The sequence below is a fragment of the Scyliorhinus torazame genome, chromosome 5 (genome assembly GCF_047496885.1).
Source record: "Scyliorhinus torazame isolate Kashiwa2021f chromosome 5, sScyTor2.1, whole genome shotgun sequence".
Taxonomy (NCBI): Eukaryota; Metazoa; Chordata; class Chondrichthyes; order Carcharhiniformes; family Scyliorhinidae; genus Scyliorhinus; species Scyliorhinus torazame.
The window spans coordinates 265,081,554-265,102,139 of NC_092711.1; the positions used below are offsets into that span (position 1 = coordinate 265,081,554).

Sequence of the window (20,586 nt, forward strand, 5' to 3'; positions counted from 1 at the left end):
TCAAAGAAGCTTTGTGGTTAAAGGACAGGATGGGGGGGGGGAGAAAAAAAGATGCGTTAAAAGTAGAACACACAGCGGGAGAAAAACCCTTAGCAAGACCGGTCAGGAAAGGTCTGATGTAAACTGCGCGCAAGTTCCCTTTGATCCTTGAGTTGGGAGGGCTCCGCTGTACTGTGTGTCCTGTTACACCACAGAGAACAATTATGATACAAAGGCATCGTGATGCCCATCGCGGTGGACGCGGGTAGGGCCCAGTCCACACAGCCTCGGTTCATGATATCACAAGTAATGGAGTACAATATCGGAAATGCTGCGGTGACATTATCAGGTGTTTCTGAATCTCCTTCAGGATAACCAGATATCTGGTGGCTGGCTTCCACCGTCATTATTTAGGCTGGACAATGCCGTGAGTAATCTTCCTCCACCGCCACAAGACTCTTCACACTTTTGGCATCACCACAGCATTGGAAAATATATTTTCAGACTAATATGTGATGAATACGATATTTCAATAAAATGTTATATGCGGTATGTTTAAATCATAACTGACATTTATATTTTTAATATAAAGACCCAGAGGCACACTCCAGATCGGTTTTTCTCTTATGCTGTTTTCTCCTGAGTCAGAGTTCTGCAGGTGCATTTCTGCATCAAAATAAAAATAATCAAGTTCCATTATTAATTGTTCAGTTTATTGAGAATAATGTGAATTAAGAAATATTTAGAGTGTTTGCGTAAAGACTCAGCCTCAAACTAAAAATGTACTTAGTCGACACAGCTCGTACAGGATATAAAAGGATCTAGGTGTGTGCACACTTCAGTACTCAAAGGGTCATCTAGAACACACAATGGAATATTTCCCCTTCGGCCAAGATTGTTCCAGATGTGCACGAGTTGACAAGTTTTAACATCACAAACAGGTAAAGCACAGTCTCTGTTACTCTGAACCCAGATGTTTGGGTGAGATGCTTATGCGGCAGTAGAGAGCAGTCATTTCAATGTTAATAAATTCCTTCAGTAACCAACAGAATTCCACATCTCATCTCACAGCCGGCTTCCAAAAGCTGAAGTGCACACAGCAAAACTGAAAGGCCCTAAAGACCCCAAACAGGTTTCACAGACTCCAATCCGGTAAGGAACGATTGCAGACTCCCAGAATGGGAATTGGTGTTGGCTTATGTGCTCAACTGAAATCCAACATACTCCAACAAATTATAGAATCTCCTTCTTGACAAATCATTGATACTCTAATAATCGCTTTCACACATGGCATCGTCTTTCTATACTCAGATCCCAAAAATGCACAACACTGGGGTCCTTTAAACAAGCACGAAGTTTGCTCTGTTGCAATCGCCAAGCCTCCCAGGAGGTTATACCTGGTGTAATAAATTGAGAAACCTGATGAGTCCGTGTCCAGATGGAAGAGGAGATTGCGCTTTAGGTAGAACGCAAGCTAGAGCAACCTTACTTCAAGTGCTTTACCACAGTCCAGAGTGGGAAAAAGCAGTTCAGAATTCACTCCGTGTTTGGTTAGTTGTATTTCTTTAGAGGATAACTGAAAGGACATGTCGATCATTATAAGGGTTATTTTGAACCTTAACCAAATTGAATTAATCTAGCTGCGACATAATCCACGTTGAATGCAATCCAGTGGTTGCTTAGTTAGATCATGGAGAACAACATACCAAAGGATCGGATGGAACAGGAAAGGCCAGGGTTTGGAGTAGGATACACATAGGGACTGAAGACGAGGATAGAAGCAAGACACGGTGGTGGGGGAGGAGGGCGGGATGCCGCAGGGCAAATGATAAACATGCTGAGCAATTTGATATGGAGATATTAATGGAGACATGATATGGAGGTCATTAAAGATTGAGCTTGGAAGGCTAAATTGGGAATGGAGATAGGGAATGCCAGGTATGATGTTTTTTCTTTACACATGGGCAACTTGATTTATGATTTAATTTCAGGTACATGCACATAGATCTGGGATTGTCTCAGACAGGAGTGGCCACAATTATGGATTTTGATCTTGCGTTTCTCTATGACAGTGTTTGGGTCATTTATATTTGCCCCAAATTAAAGTTGGGAGTTTCGTACCAGAATTTGACGTTATTACTGAAATTTTCTGGTTTTCAGATGCTGGTGAGCGAAATCAGAAATGCGCTCGCATCATCTTCCAAATCTTTTGTTACCTCGGAGAACAAAGGCAGCAGATACCAGGTGACAGGACCAACTGCACGTTCCCTCCTTAAGTCGCACACCATCCTGACTTGGAACTATATCCCCTTCCCCTCATTGTCGCTGGGTCAAAATCCTGGAATTGCCTCCCTAACAGCACTGTGGGTGTACCTACACCACATGGATTGCAGCGGTTCAAGAAGGGAGCTCACCACCACCTTGTCAAGGACAACTAGAGATGGGCAACAAATATTGGCCTAGCCAGTGAGAAGTAAACAAAACATTCAAAGGGCATTTGTATTCAGACAGAAAACGTTGGAAATGCTCAGTGTGACTGGCAGCATCTATGGAATAGAAACAATGTCTTTTAAAGATGTTGTCAGACCTGCATAACCATTTCTAGCATGTCCTGTTTTACATGACGTTTCCACCATCAGCATCGTTTTGCTTTTGTCTCATTCGTATTCTTTAATGGCTCCGGCTGGTAACAATGTATCTAGTGTGATTTATAATTAGGACCTGGTTTTGAGTTTAGGTGAACATTGTTTACCTCACACAGAATACTAGCACTGACAAAAAAGGAAAATCGAGATTATGGAGAAGAAACTGGTTATGGCCCATTCATGGTGAACAACAAAGCCTGGAGACTCCCAAAATTTGCCCTGAGGCCTCATTACAATACTTTGGGTGATGTGCCTGTTGTATGTCCAAAGGGCAGCTTTGCCCATTTAATGGGTCTGAATTTTCGGCTCTTTTTTTGGGAGGGCAACGTGCGAGAGACTGATCGTGATTGGCAGCCGCCCTTGGGATTACTGTCTAGTCTAACTTTGAAAAAAAATTCCTCTTTTTTTTGTTAGTGACCATTACTTAATCAGAGTGACCGCCCAAAGGTGCTGAGGAAAGTGTTCCTGGTGCAGAATTCGTGCAAAGGGCAGCCAATTTAGCAGAAGGGTCCTAAAACAGGTGTATACATATGCAGGGGGCTTTCAAAGGGTCGGTGCAGACTTGACGGGCCGAATGGCCTCCTTCTTTACTGCAGGGATTCTATGAAATACCTGTTTAAAGTAGCAACCAGCAACTCCTGAAAAACTGCCAACTCAATATGGGATAAGACAGCTGCCAGGCATCCCTGAAGGGACCAGGAACACGGACCTCAGAAGCTGGGGCACACTTTGCACCTTTTTTAAAAAAAAACTCAGAAAACAGGCACAATGAGAATCAACTTAAAAATAACGTTTTCAATCCAATCCTACTCAACAAACATTCACAACATAAATGGGTTACAAATTTGTTAAATAAATCTAAAGGAATAGGAGGCAGAGTGATGCTGGAAGAGAGAGTCGATTTAAGTGTTCCGTTTACAAATCCCCAGTCGTTGAAATGTAGATTCTGGAGACTGTGGTAGTAGTCTGGGTGTGGGCTGGAAGGAAAGATTCCATTGACTGCATCGTCCTCGTGAGCACGTGGACCGCAGCCTGACTCCAATCCAAATATAAAACCTCAGCACCTGGAGGGGATTTGTGGCGCCATCTCCCCACCTGCACCTTCTCGACCGCAAACCGGCATGACACAAAGTAACAGACAGCAAAAGATTGCTTATACCAAAATACAAAACAGACAGATACAGTTAAAAACAACCCTCCCCCCCCCCACCAAAAAAAATAATAATTTTTGCTGGTTCTAATTTGGCACGTGTCATAATTCACTCTGTATAAAAAAAATGAAGGGATGCACACGATAGAAGAGTTGCCAGCCAGCCCCAGGGGAAAAAAAGAAACATATGTAAAAAAAAGTTTGTTAGATTTTTGTTGAGTCACAAAAATACAAAGTCCTTCCCCGGATGAATGAACTAGGAAGGGAAAACGTAGGCGGCAATGGGCAGACACAGACGCAACGCAGTAAAACAAACAGCTTTTGCTGGCGGCTTCGAGAAAACTGAAAGCGTTTCGCTCCACTTCGGTCTCTCTTTCAAATTCGTAACCATTAAGTGGTTGGTGGTTCAGCAGGACATTTCACTGGAGGGAAGGCGCTGGATCATGATCACTCTCCACTTCAGAATTGACTGACTCGAGGGTGGTCAGAACAAACAGAACCGGACTGAAGGCAAAACAATAACAAGCCTCAAAATGGGGAGGTCAAGGAGACACACTGTTGTCAACAACCCTGAATGCTTACTGCGGGGTGGGAGGGGGGCGGGGAGGTGACGGCAATTTTCTAGTGGGCTCTCCTGATCGATTGCCGTAACTTTGGCAGAAACCCCCGGTTTTCGCTCTGATTCTATCGGGGGGGTTCCATGCTCTTCCCATGGAGCTATGGCAGCTGATCCGTCAACCACCCAGGAGATTCCTGGCCATGGTGTTTTCGTCCTTATGTGCGTGCATTTCCTCCAGTCCCCTCGGCGCTAATATATTCATTCTAAGCTGTTCTAAAAGTGATTAAAATGCATGGCGCACAGCAGAGTGCGGGGCTAAGGCATGTGAACAATGAGATCAAAGTGGGCAGCCGACTGTCACTGCTTCCCCACAAAGGTAAGAAAAGCACTTTAGTTTTCTTTCGGTTTTGCATTTTCTTTTTTTAAACATTTTTCTTATTTTGATTATTTTATAAAACTTCAGGTTGTCTCTTTGAACAAGAAGGCCCGATGTGAATATATGTCTTTTGAAGTTCCCAGGGTGAGCCTTCTTGTAAAGATGGTACAGTGCACATGTTAATCAGACTCTTGTTAAAATCCAGCAGTCTGGAGTGGGTCTGTGTGAGGGGGTCTCTACCCAGCGATTCATTCGCTCCGGCTTGTTGGAGGGTTACTGCGAGGACTATACCCGGGTGGTGGAATGTGAATGAGGCAGCCCTGTGCTATTAAAACCAGCAGCAAAGGTGTTGTAAGGATGCAAGGACTGCATCCCTACCAAGGAGTTGGGGATCATGGTGATGGTATTGGGGGTCATGAGGGGGATATCATCAGGAGAGCGGCGGAGAGTCAGGGTGTAGTCTGGCAGTGAAGGAAGCCGCAGAGGCTCATGAGCCTGGATGGTCTCGCACTCATGGTGGGTTTGGTTCACTTGTAGTGACATGATCTCTTCCTCCTGCGTGTGTGCCATATCATTGCTGGCGTTGTGTTGAGGGCTTGGTTGCTGGTTGGGGTCATTGCGGCGTTTATCCTTGCGGTAGTACAGGGCCGCGAAGGCCAGGACATTGAGGAAAAGCAGGGAGGCCCCCACTGCAATGGTCACACTTAGCTCAGTAGAGTAGTCCCGGGGATTCTCGATCAGAATGGAACCGCTGTCCTGGTCTACTTCCCAGTAATCCTTCTGCTGCTCATTGGAGTTGAAAGCGGGAGACATGCCGGAGCCCGGCCTCTTGGTGGTGAAAGGCCACACCTTACCGTTAGGTCGCCTAGTCGCATAGGAGATTGGAGTGGTGTTGGGCTGAGGCACCTTGGTGGTGGTGGAGGTGTACTGGAACATATCATGTAGGTTGTACAGGTGAGGGACCAGGTGTTTCCAAAAAGCCACTTTAGTGGCACGGTAGTGTTCCCGCACTCGTGGCTTCAAACCAATGTGAAGATAAAGCTGATCCCGTGGGTTGTACTTTGACCAGGCCACCTCTTCAAAGCGGTTTGCCTTTGTGTGGATGAATTTGGTGTCCTGTGGCACTGGCTTGTTGGGATCACTAAAAATAAAAAATAAATCAGTTACTATCAGATGAAGGAGTTTCTTTTCATTTACTCACCAGGGTCATTGCTGGGAGCTTGGTCTAGTTCTGTATAAACCAAACACAATTATTGAAGCATACAATACATGTGACGATCAAAGACCTGCCTGCCTGCCCCAATGGAACCACATAATCATACTCTGCTCAACACAAGGTGAAGAGGAATCTACAGGCAGCAACTAAATCTTTACCGGTGGATATCCGGGCTTGAAATATCTTATGCTGGTGTAATAAGCTATGCTGAAATTTTATACCTACCCCAATAATTTGTGCCCACTTTGCTGACAGCAAAAGAAACCAAAATATCTTTCCATTCTCATCAATTTAGGACACAACCATAAAAATCAGCAAAACAATCAGGAACAATAAAGAAACAAAGTGCAGAACCAACACTGTGTGCTTTCTTTCAACACTGCCCCTCTCATTACAAGTGTAGCCACCTGACTTGGCCACTTCCTGACTTAAAATGGAGAACCGCAAAGGCTGAAGGGAAATTCAGCCAACACAGGCCAAGACTAGCAAATACAGAAATCATGTATATTGGAACCTGTAAGAAACCAGGCAGCATGAAAACCAGCAGCCATCTGCATAGTAATGCAGCAGCCATCTGCATAATAATGAGCAATTCCAGGGCACAATGGCAACAGTTAAGGTGAATAAAGCCAAGCCATACTCCTCGGCGCCAGCAGGAGCCAAGACAAAGTAAGGCCAACAGACACTTAGGGACCGCCCAGCGATCAGGGAACCGCTCCAGCATTGGAGAAATCGATCCAAGTGATCGGAAAGTAGTCCAATTACCTGGAACCAGGTACGGGGTCCGGCCCGAAGGGCGAGAAGCCCCTGGGGACTATAAAGGAAAGCCCCCAAGTTCAAATCGTTCTTCTTTGGCAGGGTCACTCAGCAGCTTTAAACAACCCTTGACAGTGACCTGCCTCGCTGCCTCCAACCAAGTAAGTCTCAAGTCAACGCTCGCTACGAGATAGGCGCTCCTAGCTACCAGTCCATACCAGCTTTTGAATCCTGCAGACTCAGGACCTGAACAAAAGGCCATTTGTTCCCCTGACATGGTGGGCCAGTCCGAAGCTAAGTATAGGCCTTTTAGTGTCAGGAATAGCCTAGAAAGTAGAGTTTATGCATGAGTAGTGATTTACTGTATATAATAAATGTGCTTTGATTTGAATCTTACTAATTGGTGTGTTGAGTTATTGATCATTACTTGAACTTGAACCTCGTGGCGGTATAAAGATACCTGGCGTCTCTAGAGCAAAGGTTAAACAAACAGAGCAAATTACGATTTAAGAGCCAACCAAAAGTTAGCAACATATTACTGGCGACATCCTGACGGGACCCGATCTAGCTGTGGCTTAACCACTCCGAGAGAACCCAAAATTTGAATTAGAAATCCAATTGGGAACAGAAAAACCACAAGTATTCAAGCAGTTCTGATCAATCCTCATAATTCGGAAGTGTGTTAATGCATGCGTAACTAACAGGGCTATAAAAGTAAAACTGATAGATTTTTGTTGCGACAAAACTGTCGGGAGTTTGTATTCCGGAAAATAGCGAAAGCCGTACCCGTAATTACAGCACAGCCTTAATACCCCTTGTTCCAAATTTTAAGAGAAGTATTCAGAAAGGAAAGATGGCAATGCAGGCAATGCAACGCCTCATGAACCCCGAAGAATTCGTGGTCGCAGCGACCAGCAGTAGAGTAGAACGGTGCCACGTTTGGGAAGAGGAAATCAGAAAGTACCTCTAAGGGAAAGGATGGCCCCTTTGGAGCGAATTCTGTGAAAGTGAGGAAACAGGTCCCGGGAGTATAGGACATCCTTGGTGGGAGAATCTGGGCGAAATCCATAAGAAAAGCTTGGGAAAAGCTCGCAAGCCGATGGCAATCGTGTCTTGTTTGGCACAATTGCGAGGCACAGAGGAGGTCGTTCGGACACTCCGTAAAGAGATAGAGGAGACACATCGAATGAGTAAGGTCGATGTGAGCGAGATAGAGAAAGAGAACCTAGAATTAAGAAGGAAGTTAGCAGCAAAGGACGGAGAAGTAGATGATGCCAAGGGGGCACACCAGTCTTGTCTGGTGCACCTAAGCAGCTTCCAGACACAGTACGAAAAGGCCTATCAGGACACGCAACGTGCAGTCCTGGTGAGAGAGGAAACAGCGAAACAGGTAGAGGCATTGCAAAGGCAGTGTAGCGACCTGAAAGCAGCATTACAAGCACTCCATGCTACCACCACGGAGCACAGACAGAGCTCACTAGATCACGCAAAGTGCAGGAAGCAGATTGCAGAACTGCAGTCTTTACTTTCAGTTCAGAAAGGATTCCAGAGCACCTTTGGATCCCAGTTAGATGAGGAAGACGGCCCGGATTGGGAAGAATTAAATGAGACCACGCATAGATATGTTCAGGGAACATGTGCGCAAGGAAAGCCCCAGAAGAGAAAAGCGCCCAAACCCCCCAGATAGTTCAGGCACCAAAGAATCCAGTAACCACCCACCGCACAGTCATATCGGAAGGAGACACGGAATTCCTGTACACGACCCCCTTAACCATGACCCAATTACGGGATGCGTGCGAGAAAATCACACCGTTCCTCCCCACCTCAGACCCCCACCATTTCTTTGCCAGAGTAAAGCAGCAGGCGACCATGTACGGCCTGGATGAGCGTGAGCACGTGAAGCTCACAGTTTTGAGTTTAGACCCTTCGGTCGTAGCAGCCCTTCCCGACCCACAGAATGTAGGAGGAGGCACCCTTGAGGAAATGCACGCAGCGATCCTAGACGCGATCGGCTACAACAGAGGTGACCCAGTCGAAGGCCTGAATAAGTGCAGGCAGAAAAAGACAGAACACCCCACAGCGTTTGCTGGACGCCTGTGGACTCATTTCACAGCAGTTTTTGGAAATCTAGACCGCGCCCATTTGTCCCAAGACGGTATGGCCAAATGGACCCGCACCCTTATCTCCATGCCACAGAGGCAGGACAAAAAGCCTGTACGAATTATGACCTCTCAGAGGAAGACCACAATGAGAAATGGGTTTTTAAAAGATTGTCCCGCGCCTGGGAGCAGTCTGTACAAAACAAACCCGCAGTTAGGAAACCCGAGGAACAGCAGGCAGAAGCAGACATCCACACAGTGAAAACGCACCAGAACCCCGCATGGGTGAACGAAGGCAGGAACAGCCCCCACAAAAGCCACAGGAGTGTTACAACTGTGGACAGTTAGGACACTTTGCACGAGAATGCAATGCCCCACAAAAGCCACAGAGAGCCCAGCAGGCAGGCACTCTGAATAAGAATAGGACAGAGCCCATACATAGTGTGTGCACCCATTCCGACCAAGCAGACCTGAATGGAACGGACTGATGGTGTTCGGGCTCTCCCAGTTGGGTCTGTGACACCCTTTGGGATAGGTCCGGCCGACCAGTAGTTGCAGCAAAGGTACGGGGGCAGCCCATCAAATTTCTCTGGGACACAGGAGGGTCCCGCACCACAATCAATTCCTCCATCATATTCCAGAAAGACACGTGGCCCACTACAGCCACCATCACCCTCAGCGGTTTCACAGGCCACTCACAGCAGGGACACATCACAGCTTCTGTACCCATTCAAATCGGCAACATCACCACCAACCCCATAGTTTTAGTCGACCTGCCCCACACAGCAGAACACATTTTGGGCATCGATTTTATGAATTCCCACAACCTGTCCTTTGATCCAGTCAACCAGTGTGTCTGGAAAATGGCAAAATCCGCAAGAGCCCCCGCAACGCTCAGAATAGGTGAATACGCCAACAAAATTAGCGCAGTCGGCGAATTCTGGTTTGTGCCGACCACAATTAGCACTGACAAGCAGGTTAGGGCAGTTCTGCAGAAGCACAGGACAGCATTCGCGACCCAAAAACACGACTGTGGCCGGATGACCGGTTCCGTTCAAATCACAGGACCTGACCCCAGACCCCAAAAGCAATACAGATTTCCCCAAGAGGCAGAGGGAGAAATCTCAAAAGTGATCGACAGCTTATTAGAGCAGGGCGTACTCAGATCAGTAGCCTCCACTAATAATGCCCCGATTTGGCCAGTGAGAAAGCCCGATGGACCATGGCGACTGACCATCGATTACCGGGAACTCAACAAAGTCACCCCCTCTAGCCATGTAAAATGGCTAACTCCCGATTAGAATGGCCAAACCCCGATTTAAAATGGCAAACGGAAGAGGCTGATGGGAAAATCAGCCAACAGGACACAAACAGACAGCTGCAGCAAAAACAGTGTATTCGCCTCTGGGGAAGCCAGACCGAATCGATACCTGCAGCCATCAACACAACACACCAGCCATCTGCATAGTAAGTAGCAATCCCGGGAACAATATGCTACAAACTAGTAACACAAAGCCGACCCAGACTTTTCGGCGCCAGCAGGAGCTTACACAAAGAGAGGTGAATGACCACCTCGGAACCACCCATCGATTAAGGAATCGCTCCAGCATTGGAGAATATCGAACCAAGTGATTGGGACGAAGTCCAATCACTTGGAACCAGGTACAAGGTCCGCCCCGAGAGGTGGGAAGCTCCTGGGGACTATAAGAATAGGGGCTAAGTTCAAATCGACCCTTCTTCCCTTTGTCTCCTCTCCGCACCCTTGGAGACCCTTCTGCTGACCTTCTACAACAGCTGCCAGAACACAAGTCTTACTCCAACGCTCGCTACGAGATAGGCACTCCTGACTATCGACCTATACCAGCTTTGAATCCCGCAGGCTCAGAACCCATATGAAAGGCCATTCGTTTACCTGACCTGGTGGGCCATTTCCAAAGTTAAATATTGGCCTGTTAGTTGTAGGAAGTAGCTTAGAAGTAGAATTAATGTATAAGTATTGATTGCTGTATATAATAAATGTACGTTGATTTAACACTTACTAAGCGGTGTGTTGGATTATTGATCATTACTCGGACTTGAACCACATGGCGGTAACAGAAAGATACCTGGCGACTCAAGAGCAAAGGTGACAGAACAAGAGCAATTAAACTAAGGCTAAAACGAGCAACACCCCGCAGCAGCCCCCACGGTAGCCACAAGTCCCGAGACCATGCTCAAACAGGGACTCAACTCACGATATTTTACGGTTTTGGACATCAGTAATGGATTCTGGTCCATTCCATTGGCAAAAGCGTGCCAATACAAATTTGCCTTCACTTTTAAAAATCAGCAGTACACGTGGACATGCCTGCCACAAGGCTTCCACAGCCCCCCTCCGTTTTCCACCGAAGCTGGCAAATGGATTATCGAAATTTTCTCGCCCCGAATGTCTGGTCCAGTATGTGGACGACCTATTACTGCAGACAGACACCAAGGCAGAGCACATCGAGCTTCTGGCCGAACTCCTGGAACTCCTACAGAAAATTGGTTGTAAAGTAAACCCCAAAAAGGCCCAGATTTTGGAAGATAAGGTGATATATTTGTGTACGATTATCACGCACGGTAAATGCGAGATCGAGCATAAAAGGATTGACTCGATTGCTAAATTGCCCCTTCCCCAGAACGTTTCAGCCCTCAGGTCGTTTTTAGGACTGGTTGGCTACTGCCGAAACCACATTGACGGTTTCGCCAGCAACGCAGCGCCCCTCTCAGACCTCCTAAAGAAAGGAGCCCCTTGGGAATGGCTTCCGCAGCATACGGATGATGTGGCTGCTTTGAAAAGAGCACTCATTGCAGCCCCCGCATTACAAGTTCCCCCTACGCTATAGAGATAGCTAGCACTGACCACACCCTTTCGGCCGTGCTCCTCTAGGAACGGCTAAAACAATTAAGACCCGTGGCTTACGCCTCCAGACTTTTAGATCTTGTGGAGCAGGGATTTTCGGCCTGTGTTAGGCACCTGCTCGCAGTTTTCTGGGCAGTTCAGTATTTTTCCTACATAACCGGACTAAACCCCATCACAATCCTCACGGAACACACCCCCACCCAACTTTTACTTGACGGACGATTTAAGGATGGTACAGTCAGCCAAATTAGAGCAGCCAGATGGACCCTTCTTTTGCAGGGACGGGACATCACTGTTAAAAGGACCAAGACCCACACTTTCCCAGCCGATAACCTTCAGTACCCAGGCATCCCCCATGAATGTGAAATCATCTCACCGCACCACAACACAGGCCCCTTTATTGCAAAAACACCCCCCAGAAAGATAGTTAGTTCACCCCAGAGCCCCCAGCCCACAGACACGTGCGAACCTTTAAGGATTTATGTGGATGGTTCTTCCACAGTATTAGAAGGGAAGCACATTACAGGATGCGGCATTTATGTAGAGGACGCGCAGGGACGCGGCCTAGAAGAAATATCACGAAAGCTACCAAGCCACTTAGGCGCACAGGTGGCAGAACTAGCAGCCGTTGCGTACATTGTGGATCACTCAGATTTTTTGCCCAGCCCAGCAGACATATACTCGGACAGCCTCTATGTCTGCAACAGCCTTACAGAATTCCTCCCCCTGTGGAAAGCAAGAGGATTTGTTTCCGCAGACGGAAACCCCCTCCCTTCAGCCCCATTGCTCTGCCGCATTTTAGAAAAAGCACAGAACAGGACATTCGGAATTGTTAAAGTTCGAAGTCACCACCGTTCCTCCTGCCCCCTGGAAATGTAAAAGCCGACGCACTGGCCAAAGCAGGTTCCAGGCACGGATATTTTTGGGCACCCCCCGAAAGCGCACCAGTGAATGCAGTTCAGGTCTCGCAGACTAATATTGAGGATTTAGTGCAGGCCCAGAAGCAGGATAACAATCTCAGGGAGATTTTGAAAGGACAATTTCCAGCCCCCTATGATAGATTTAAAAATGCTCTGACCACACCTGAGGATCTAGTGCAGGCCCAGAAGCAGGACAGCAATCTCAGGGAGGTTGTAAAAGGAAACTTTCCAGCACCCTACGAGAGATTTAAAAATGCTCTGACCACACATGACGGTGTGGTGTTAAAAGGCACCCTTTATGTGGTTCCTGAACAGGACAGGAATCAACTTATTTGTTTATTCCATGACAGTCATGGACATCAGGGAATTGATCCCACGACAGCCCACCTCAGGCAGCTCTGTTGGTGACCAGGTTTAAAAGAAAATGTAACGCACTACGTTGAGAATTGCCTTATCTGTGCCCAGAACAATCCAGACAGATACGCCAAGAAATCTCAACTTAGTCACACCCGCCCCGTTAATGGCCCCTGGACTAACCTCCAGATCGATTTTATAGGACCATTGCCCCCTTGCAGGAATGGTGACAAATACGTATTAGTCGTCATAGACACTTTTACGATATGGGTAGAGGCATTCCCATCCAGAACGAACACGGCAAAGACCACCGCAAAGATCTTAACCCACCACATCTTTACGAGATGGTGACTCCCCCGCAGCATTGAATCCGACCAAGATTCCCATTTTACGGGACGTGTCATGAAGAACGTCCTCACGATATTTGGCATTACCCAAAAATTCCACATCGCATACCACCCCCAGTCAAGTGGCATCATGGAGCGCATGAATCGGACCCTAAAAGCCACCCTCAGAAAAATGGTCCAACAAAACACCACTTGGGATTCAGTCCTCCCTTTTGCACTGATGTTTTTGAGAAATACTGTCTCAACTTCCACAGGTTACACCCCACACACTCTCATGACCCGACGGCCCATGAAAGGCACAGACTTTTTATTAGGATTGGACTTGACCAGCCCCGAAGTGACGGCCCTCACACACGAGGACGCAGTAAAACAACTAGTTGAGAATGTAAAAACGGCTCAGCTAGCAGCCGCAGTAAGATTAGGCACACAGAAGAAACAGAGCAAGGCTTGTTTCGACAAGACAGTGCATGCGACTGAATTTGAGGTAGGACAGCAGGTCATGCTCTCAATTTATAACCCCAGCACATTCCTGTCACCAAAGTATTCGGGTCCGTACTCCATTGCGGACAAAGTAAGCCCCTCCGTCTATAAAATTATGTACCCCAACGGAAAGACTGCGTGGTTCCATATTAACCAGCTTAAGGCATATGGCCCACAGTCCAACCACGCACATCACGTCATGCTCGACGCAGCAGACCACGCCCCGCCCACAGCCAACATATCCCTACCCTCCCCCAACACGCCCACCACATCCACGGACTCGCCCTCGACCTCTAGACTCCGCCCCGGAACGCCCAGACAGCAGCAGCAGCGACTGTGACTCAGACAATAGCCACAGCACGCCTCCCTACTATCCCCAGGCAACAGGACCCACACCCAGCGAATCTGACCACGATTCGAGCGATCCCTTCCTCATCACTTTCCTCAACAAACCCCACCAAACACCACCGCCCTACGATGATGATTCCGTCCCCACAGAACTAGACACCACCTTTTGGCACTGCGATAACTCATACAGGCTCGTCCGGAACGACAAGATGGACCCCAAATCGCACCATGCAGCCCTATCATCAGCCCTTATACATTCGAGAGTATGGCATCCGGGAGAAGATGACGACTTTGAGTCTGACTCCCCAAACGAGAACCCCTTTGCGACCCTGTTCGCAACTGATAACTGAGGTGTCCAGATGATGTTTTAAAAAGGAACCGCTTGGGAGAAAACAGTGTCCTTTCTGATGGAACCTGCAGCATGTTGTTTAATGTTGTTTGTAAGATCGGAAAATTTTTTTCCACGGCCCCGCACCTTATTTGTCTGCAGAAACCTTTGAGAACGTGCCAGCACACTCAGCGGCCGAAACCGCTGAGAGCTTGCCAAACCCCCGTTCATAACTGCTCTTCTGGTTCGAAGGAAGAACCTTTACGGCAACCCCCCACGATGACTACATTTTTGCCCGTTCTTGTCAGTTGCTCAGGCAGTGAAGAAACGGCATTGATCTCCGCCCTGCCTGAGGACCCCCCCTCTGGTCAGCTACGCTCGGATAGAGAACACACGGCATTGGTCGCCGTCCTACCCGGGGATTCCATCCAATTCTTACCCGTCACGGCTCATACGCACCGCATTTCGGCACTTTTGGTTCAAAAAGTTTTGTTTTGCTTTTAGGCAACCCTTAGGTTGCCATCCCTATGCTATTTACATCCTCAAACATTTGGATGGTAAATCACACAGGCTGCGAGCCGGCTCGCACTGTTTCAGTATTTTTAAGTGTGTCTTGTCCTGAATATTCGTTTAAAAAAAAAATGAGGGAGTCACACATGGTGACAAATTGTAAAGGGAGAATTGGCACTGAAGGACAGACATGCTAACAGATGAGATATTAACCAAGATAGTAACAGACACTATGCTTGATCCCACAGGACCCCAGTAGCTCCAGGAAAAGAGACAAAACGGAAAGGAAGAGAAGAGAAGAAAAAGAAGAAGACAACAATGAAGACGGCATACGTGTTTTTCGTTATTGCAATTTGTATTCGGTTGCGAGCGAACGCGAACCCCCTGACCCCCCCCCCCCCCCCCCCCAGCCGTCAATGATTCACTTCCCCATAGCACCCAGAGCCCGGCAACAGGCAACTCCACACCATGGTGTGATAAGCTCAGAACGTGGTACTCCCTTTCCTACGTAGTCGAATCCCTATTAGTGTTGGCGATACTCTGCAGCATCGTGCAGACTATCCACATGAGGAAATGGAGAAGGAGAGCCTACCGCGCTCGCACCCCGGTATACAGAATAAGATCCCCTATGTTCAGTTATCCCCTGGACCCCGAACCCCTCGTTCTATAATAAAGGACATTTGTTTGTGTTCTTCTGTAAATAAAGAAATGGAAAGGTTGTACAACCCTGTGCTTGACTGCCAAGTCAGGAAAAATGTAAATGCTGCTTTTATTTTGTATTGTTTAGGAAGTTAATATGACTGAATGTTTGAGTGAGTGTAGTTTATTGAAGACAGTTAGAGGTACCGTTTTTGAAAATTTTGTAATGCATGTCCCTGTTTTGACATAGTGCCACTTAGAAATTGTTATTTAAAATTTTTCTTGCATGGTTATGGTCAGCGGAGAGGCCATAGAAGAGTGCTCGCCGGGTCAGGGAATGAAGACAATGCAGTTATGTGATCCTTCACGCTTCGCGTTAGGATCACAAGGAGGGTGTGTAGCCACCTGAGTTGACCACTTCCCGACTTAAAATGGAGAACCGCAAAGGCTGAAGGGAAATTCAGCCAACACAGGCAAAGACTAGCAAATACAGAAATCATGCATATTGGAACCTGTAAGAAACCAGACAGCACTAAAACCAGCAGCCATCTGCATAGTAATGAGCGATTCCAGGGCACTATGGCAACAGTTAAGGTGAATAAAGCCAAGCCAGACTCCTCGGCGCCAGCAGGAGCCAAGACAAAGGAAGGCCAACAGACACTTAGGGACCGCCCAGCGATCAGGGAACCGCTCCAGCATTGGAGAAATCGATCCAAGTGATCGGAAAGTAGTCCAATCACCTGGAACCAGGTACGGGATCCACCCCGAAGGGCGGGAAGCCCCTGGGGACTATAAAGTAAAGCCCCCAAGTTCAAATTGTTCTTCTTTGGCAGGGTCACTCAGCAGCTTGAACCAACACTTGACAGTGACCTGCCTCGCTGCCTCCAACCAAGTAAGTCTCAAGTCAACGCTCGCTACGAGATAGGTGCTCCTAGCTACCAGTCCATACCAGCTTTTGAATCCTGCAGACTCAGGACCTGAACAAAAGGCCATTTGTTCCCCTGACCTAGTGGGCCAGACCGAAGCTAAGTATAGGCCTTTTAGTGATAGGAAAAGCCTAGAATGTAGAGTTAATGCATGAGTAGTGATTTACTGTGTATAATAAATGTGCTTTTGAATGTAAATGTAAATTTGAGCAAAGGTTAAACAAACAGAGCAAATTACGATTTAAGAGCCAACCAAAAGCTAGCAACACAAGAATGAAGATATTGTATATTTCTGACTGTAAGATGATACTTTGTGAAACTGCTCACAAACCTGGTTAAGGTGGCTGAAAATTAACATGTGAATCTGGACATTTAAACTATGGTCAGTGTTGGATTCTGTGATCAATATTTAGTTAAATATGGACCTGAAGAAGGATGCTTTCTAGAGACCTGTGATATTTAAATGTTTCATTGTGGAAGGGTGAACCAGTATTTGAGGAATATGGGCCGGGATTCTCCAAAAATAGGGCTATGTCCCCATGCCAGGCGGAAAATGGACGCAAATCACTCCAGGCTTTTTTCAAAAAGTCCGGAGTGATTCTCTGGTTTTAAGAGGGATAGCAGGGCCCCGGCGTGCGCGTGCAGCTCCTGCTGCCGATACGGGGCCCTGCACTTCTGGCGGCCCCTGCGGAACATGGCGGAGCCACACAGCGGGCCAGCGCAGAAGAAGATGGGCCCCCTACGGATCGCACGCGCCCGCTGATTGGTAGCCCCCGATCGCGGGCCTGTCTGTCGTGGAGGCCCCCCCCGGAGTCTGATCCCCCCCTCCTCCCCACCAGGACGGCCAGTGCGACCGCGACTCCGAGCTCCCGCCGGGTGGAACTAGGCTGGAACCACACCGGTGGAACTCGGCGGGAACTTGGCTGCTCGATCATGGAGAATTGCCGCGGGGGGCCTCTTTCAATGGGCCCTGAACGGCGCCACGTCCACGGAAAATCGAGTCCCGGCGCGCTGGTCTGAGACCCCATTCTCCGCCCCCACGCTGAGCGCGACTTCGGCGCGGAGGCTCGGAGAATCCCGGCCATGAGATCTCTCGACTGAGTGTCACATTGGATGAAGGAGAATACTTGAGCTGAAGTTGCAACAGAAATTAAAAATGAATGACCATTGTCAACTGCTATTGTATCATGGTGGGCTGGACTCCAGAAGCGTTAACCTACTACTGAATTGAACTTTTGGAGAAACTAACTTTCAGTACAACCTCCACAAAACAATTGTGTATGTGTGAGATACCTGAAGCACCAGGACACATCTGAAACAGCTGAACCATCATAGCTGAAAGTCTTCTGATGCCTTAAGTACAGTAATTGTCCAGCTTCCAAGTCCGCCTGAGCACCAGGATTCTGGCTATTTGTCTGCAAGAGGCTTCACTGCTTCAAGGGAATCATTTGTTTCTGAAAGACCTTAACTCCAATTAAAGTATCAACTTAACCAAGAAGACATCAGGCCTGCATCAATATAAAGACTGAATTATAAATTCCATTTTAATAAATACGCTTCAACTTCATCTGTGCCTAATCTTTGCGGGTGTGATAGTGTGAGTGAGACACGTGATTGAGAGTGTGTGGAATCAAAAAATAACCTTTTTGTACTTTTGAAACACACCAGAAGCCTACTGCTGGAATTTATTCTGAAATTAAGAAAAATCACTCTCTTGAAATGCACACAGCTTCCACAGCAACATTCTGATTACAGTCTGGAAGGAATCACACAAATCATGCCCATAACAGTATGAAAAAAAAAAACATATAACCATCATGTGTGAAAATTAGGCATTGCAGGGTGAACAATTAGTTAGGATCATAACCAATATTGGTCCTCATTACAATTTTTGTGCAAACTGTCAATTCACTCCATATACAGTTAGCACATTATTCGGAGAAGAATATCGGGCTGATTGCCTTGCTAGCAGCAGGTCAAAGATAATTTAGTTGGAGCAGGCAATTGCAATGATTGTGGAGCTGGGGATTACTTCTGCTGGCTCCACAGTAATAATTTCATTCTAAAAACAAATACTTTTGTTGCTGCAGAGATTAATGAGGGAACCTACTTGACCAAACCCTCACTAATCTACCTGTTAGATGCACCAATCCATGAGAGTATGGGAAGGAGTGTGCCTTGTGGAAACAAAGTCCCATTTTCACTCTAAGGACACTGTCCATCATATTGTGCGATACTACAATTGTGTTAAATCATTTAGATGCAGAACAGATCTAACAGTTCAAAATTGGGCATCCATGAGGCACTGCGGAATATCAGCAGCAGCTGAATTGTGCTCAATCACAAGCTGTAACCTCATGGCTCGGCATATCTCCCACTTTTAAATTACCATCATGCCAGGGGATCAATGAGGATAACATGCCAGGCATACCTAAATATGAGCTGCCAATTTGGTGAACGTACAACACAGGACTGCATGCACAATAAACAGCAGAAGCAGCAGCCAAAGACAGAGTTGGGCAATCCCATAACTAACAAATCAGATCCAAAGTTCTGTCGTCATGCCACATACAGCCAAGGATGGTGGTGGACAATTAAACAACTAACCAGAGGAGGAGACTCCAAATTCCATTCTTAATGGTGGGGGAGCCAGAACATCAGTGCAAAAGATGAGGCTGAAGCCTTTGCAATCATTTTCAGCCAAAATTGCAAAGTGGATAATCCCTCACGGCCTCTCTAAGGTCCCCAGTATTACAGATGCCAGACTTTGGCCAATTCGATTTACTCCATTGGATACAAAGAAACGGCCAAAGGCACTGGATACAACAAAAGTCTAGGCCCTGACAGAAACCCAGTTGTCGTTCTGCAGACGGGTGCTCCAGAACTAGCAGTGTCCTGAGCCAAGCTGTCCCAGTACAGCTACAATACTGGCATGTACCCGGAAATGTGGAAAATTGCCCTGGTGTGTCCTGTTCACAAAAACCAGGACAAATCCAACCTGGCCAATTACCATCCCATCAGTCTACTCTCGATCATCAGCAAAGTGATAGGTTCTGCAGTCAACAGTGTTATCAAGCAGCACTTACACGTCTCACCAATGATTAGTTAGGACTCTGCCAGAAGGCCCCACGAATTAAAGATTCATGTCCAGAACACGCCTGGGAGGAAAATCATGTGGGTATTAAAAATATTTGTGTTTATTCATTCTAAAATAAATTGGAGAAGGGTTAAGTAAAGCCATTAAGAAACTTGATTGGGCAGTTTGAGGGAGATAGTAGTGTGAAGAAACCTCCAGGAATATGTCCAATTAGACTTGGAAACCCTACCCTGGGGGGTTGGGCCCTCACTTATTTAATTGAAACTCTTAGGTGCTCTTGCCAAATTCTTTTGACTGGGAGCAGGTGCCCAGACCTACTGTATTGCCACAGGCCCAGGTTAACATATATGCCTTTCAGAATGACTGAGTCAGCAGTGATGCCACTGTGCCACTCTTAGTGATGGGCATTGAAGTCCATGAAGTTAAAGATAGTATTACATTCGAAGACGAGACTTACAATGTTGCATGAGAATCAGGTGTATTGTAGAAACCAGTAAAGCGTCCCCAAAAGATTAAAAAGGGAAAATAGAAAATGAGAGTAAATTGCCAGGCATATATAACAGATTGTAAGAGCTTTAACAAATGCATAAAATAAGAGTAACTAAAGTGAACAATTGTCCACTCAAGATAGGGACAGGCAAAATTATCATGGGGAATGAGGAAATGGCAGAGACATTGAACAAGTATTTTGTGGCTGCCTTCACAGTAGAAAATACTAATTACGTACCAGAAATAATGAGATCGGCAGAGTAAAGGTATTGGGAAAACGTAAGGGACTAAAATGCAACAAATCCAGAGGGTTGGATGGCCTACATATTTTGGTTTTAAAAGAGGTAGTTGCAGAGATATGGATGAATGATTTACCCAAATTCCCTAGATTCTAGAATGATCCTGGCAGATTTGAAGTTAGCAGATGTGACCTAACTATTCAAGAATAGGGGAGGGGGAGAAAACAGGGAACTACAGGCCAGTT

The 20,586-nt window shown here is 46.8% G+C and overlaps 1 protein-coding gene across 4 annotated transcripts in view; it reads right to left on the minus strand.

Annotated features, from left to right (window-relative positions):
- Positions 1 to 670: 670 nt before the first annotated feature.
- nlgn3a (neuroligin 3a) overlaps positions 671 to 20,586 on the minus strand; it is a 417,061-nt gene continuing 397,145 nt past the window's right edge. For all 4 annotated transcript variants that reach the window (XM_072505500.1, XM_072505501.1, XM_072505502.1 and 1 more), the window contains one exon: positions 671 to 5,850. In XM_072505500.1, coding sequence (XP_072361601.1) covers positions 4,995 to 5,850 — 856 coding nt within the window. In that variant the 3' untranslated portion in view covers positions 671 to 4,994. The remainder of the gene's footprint in view (positions 5,851 to 20,586) is intronic.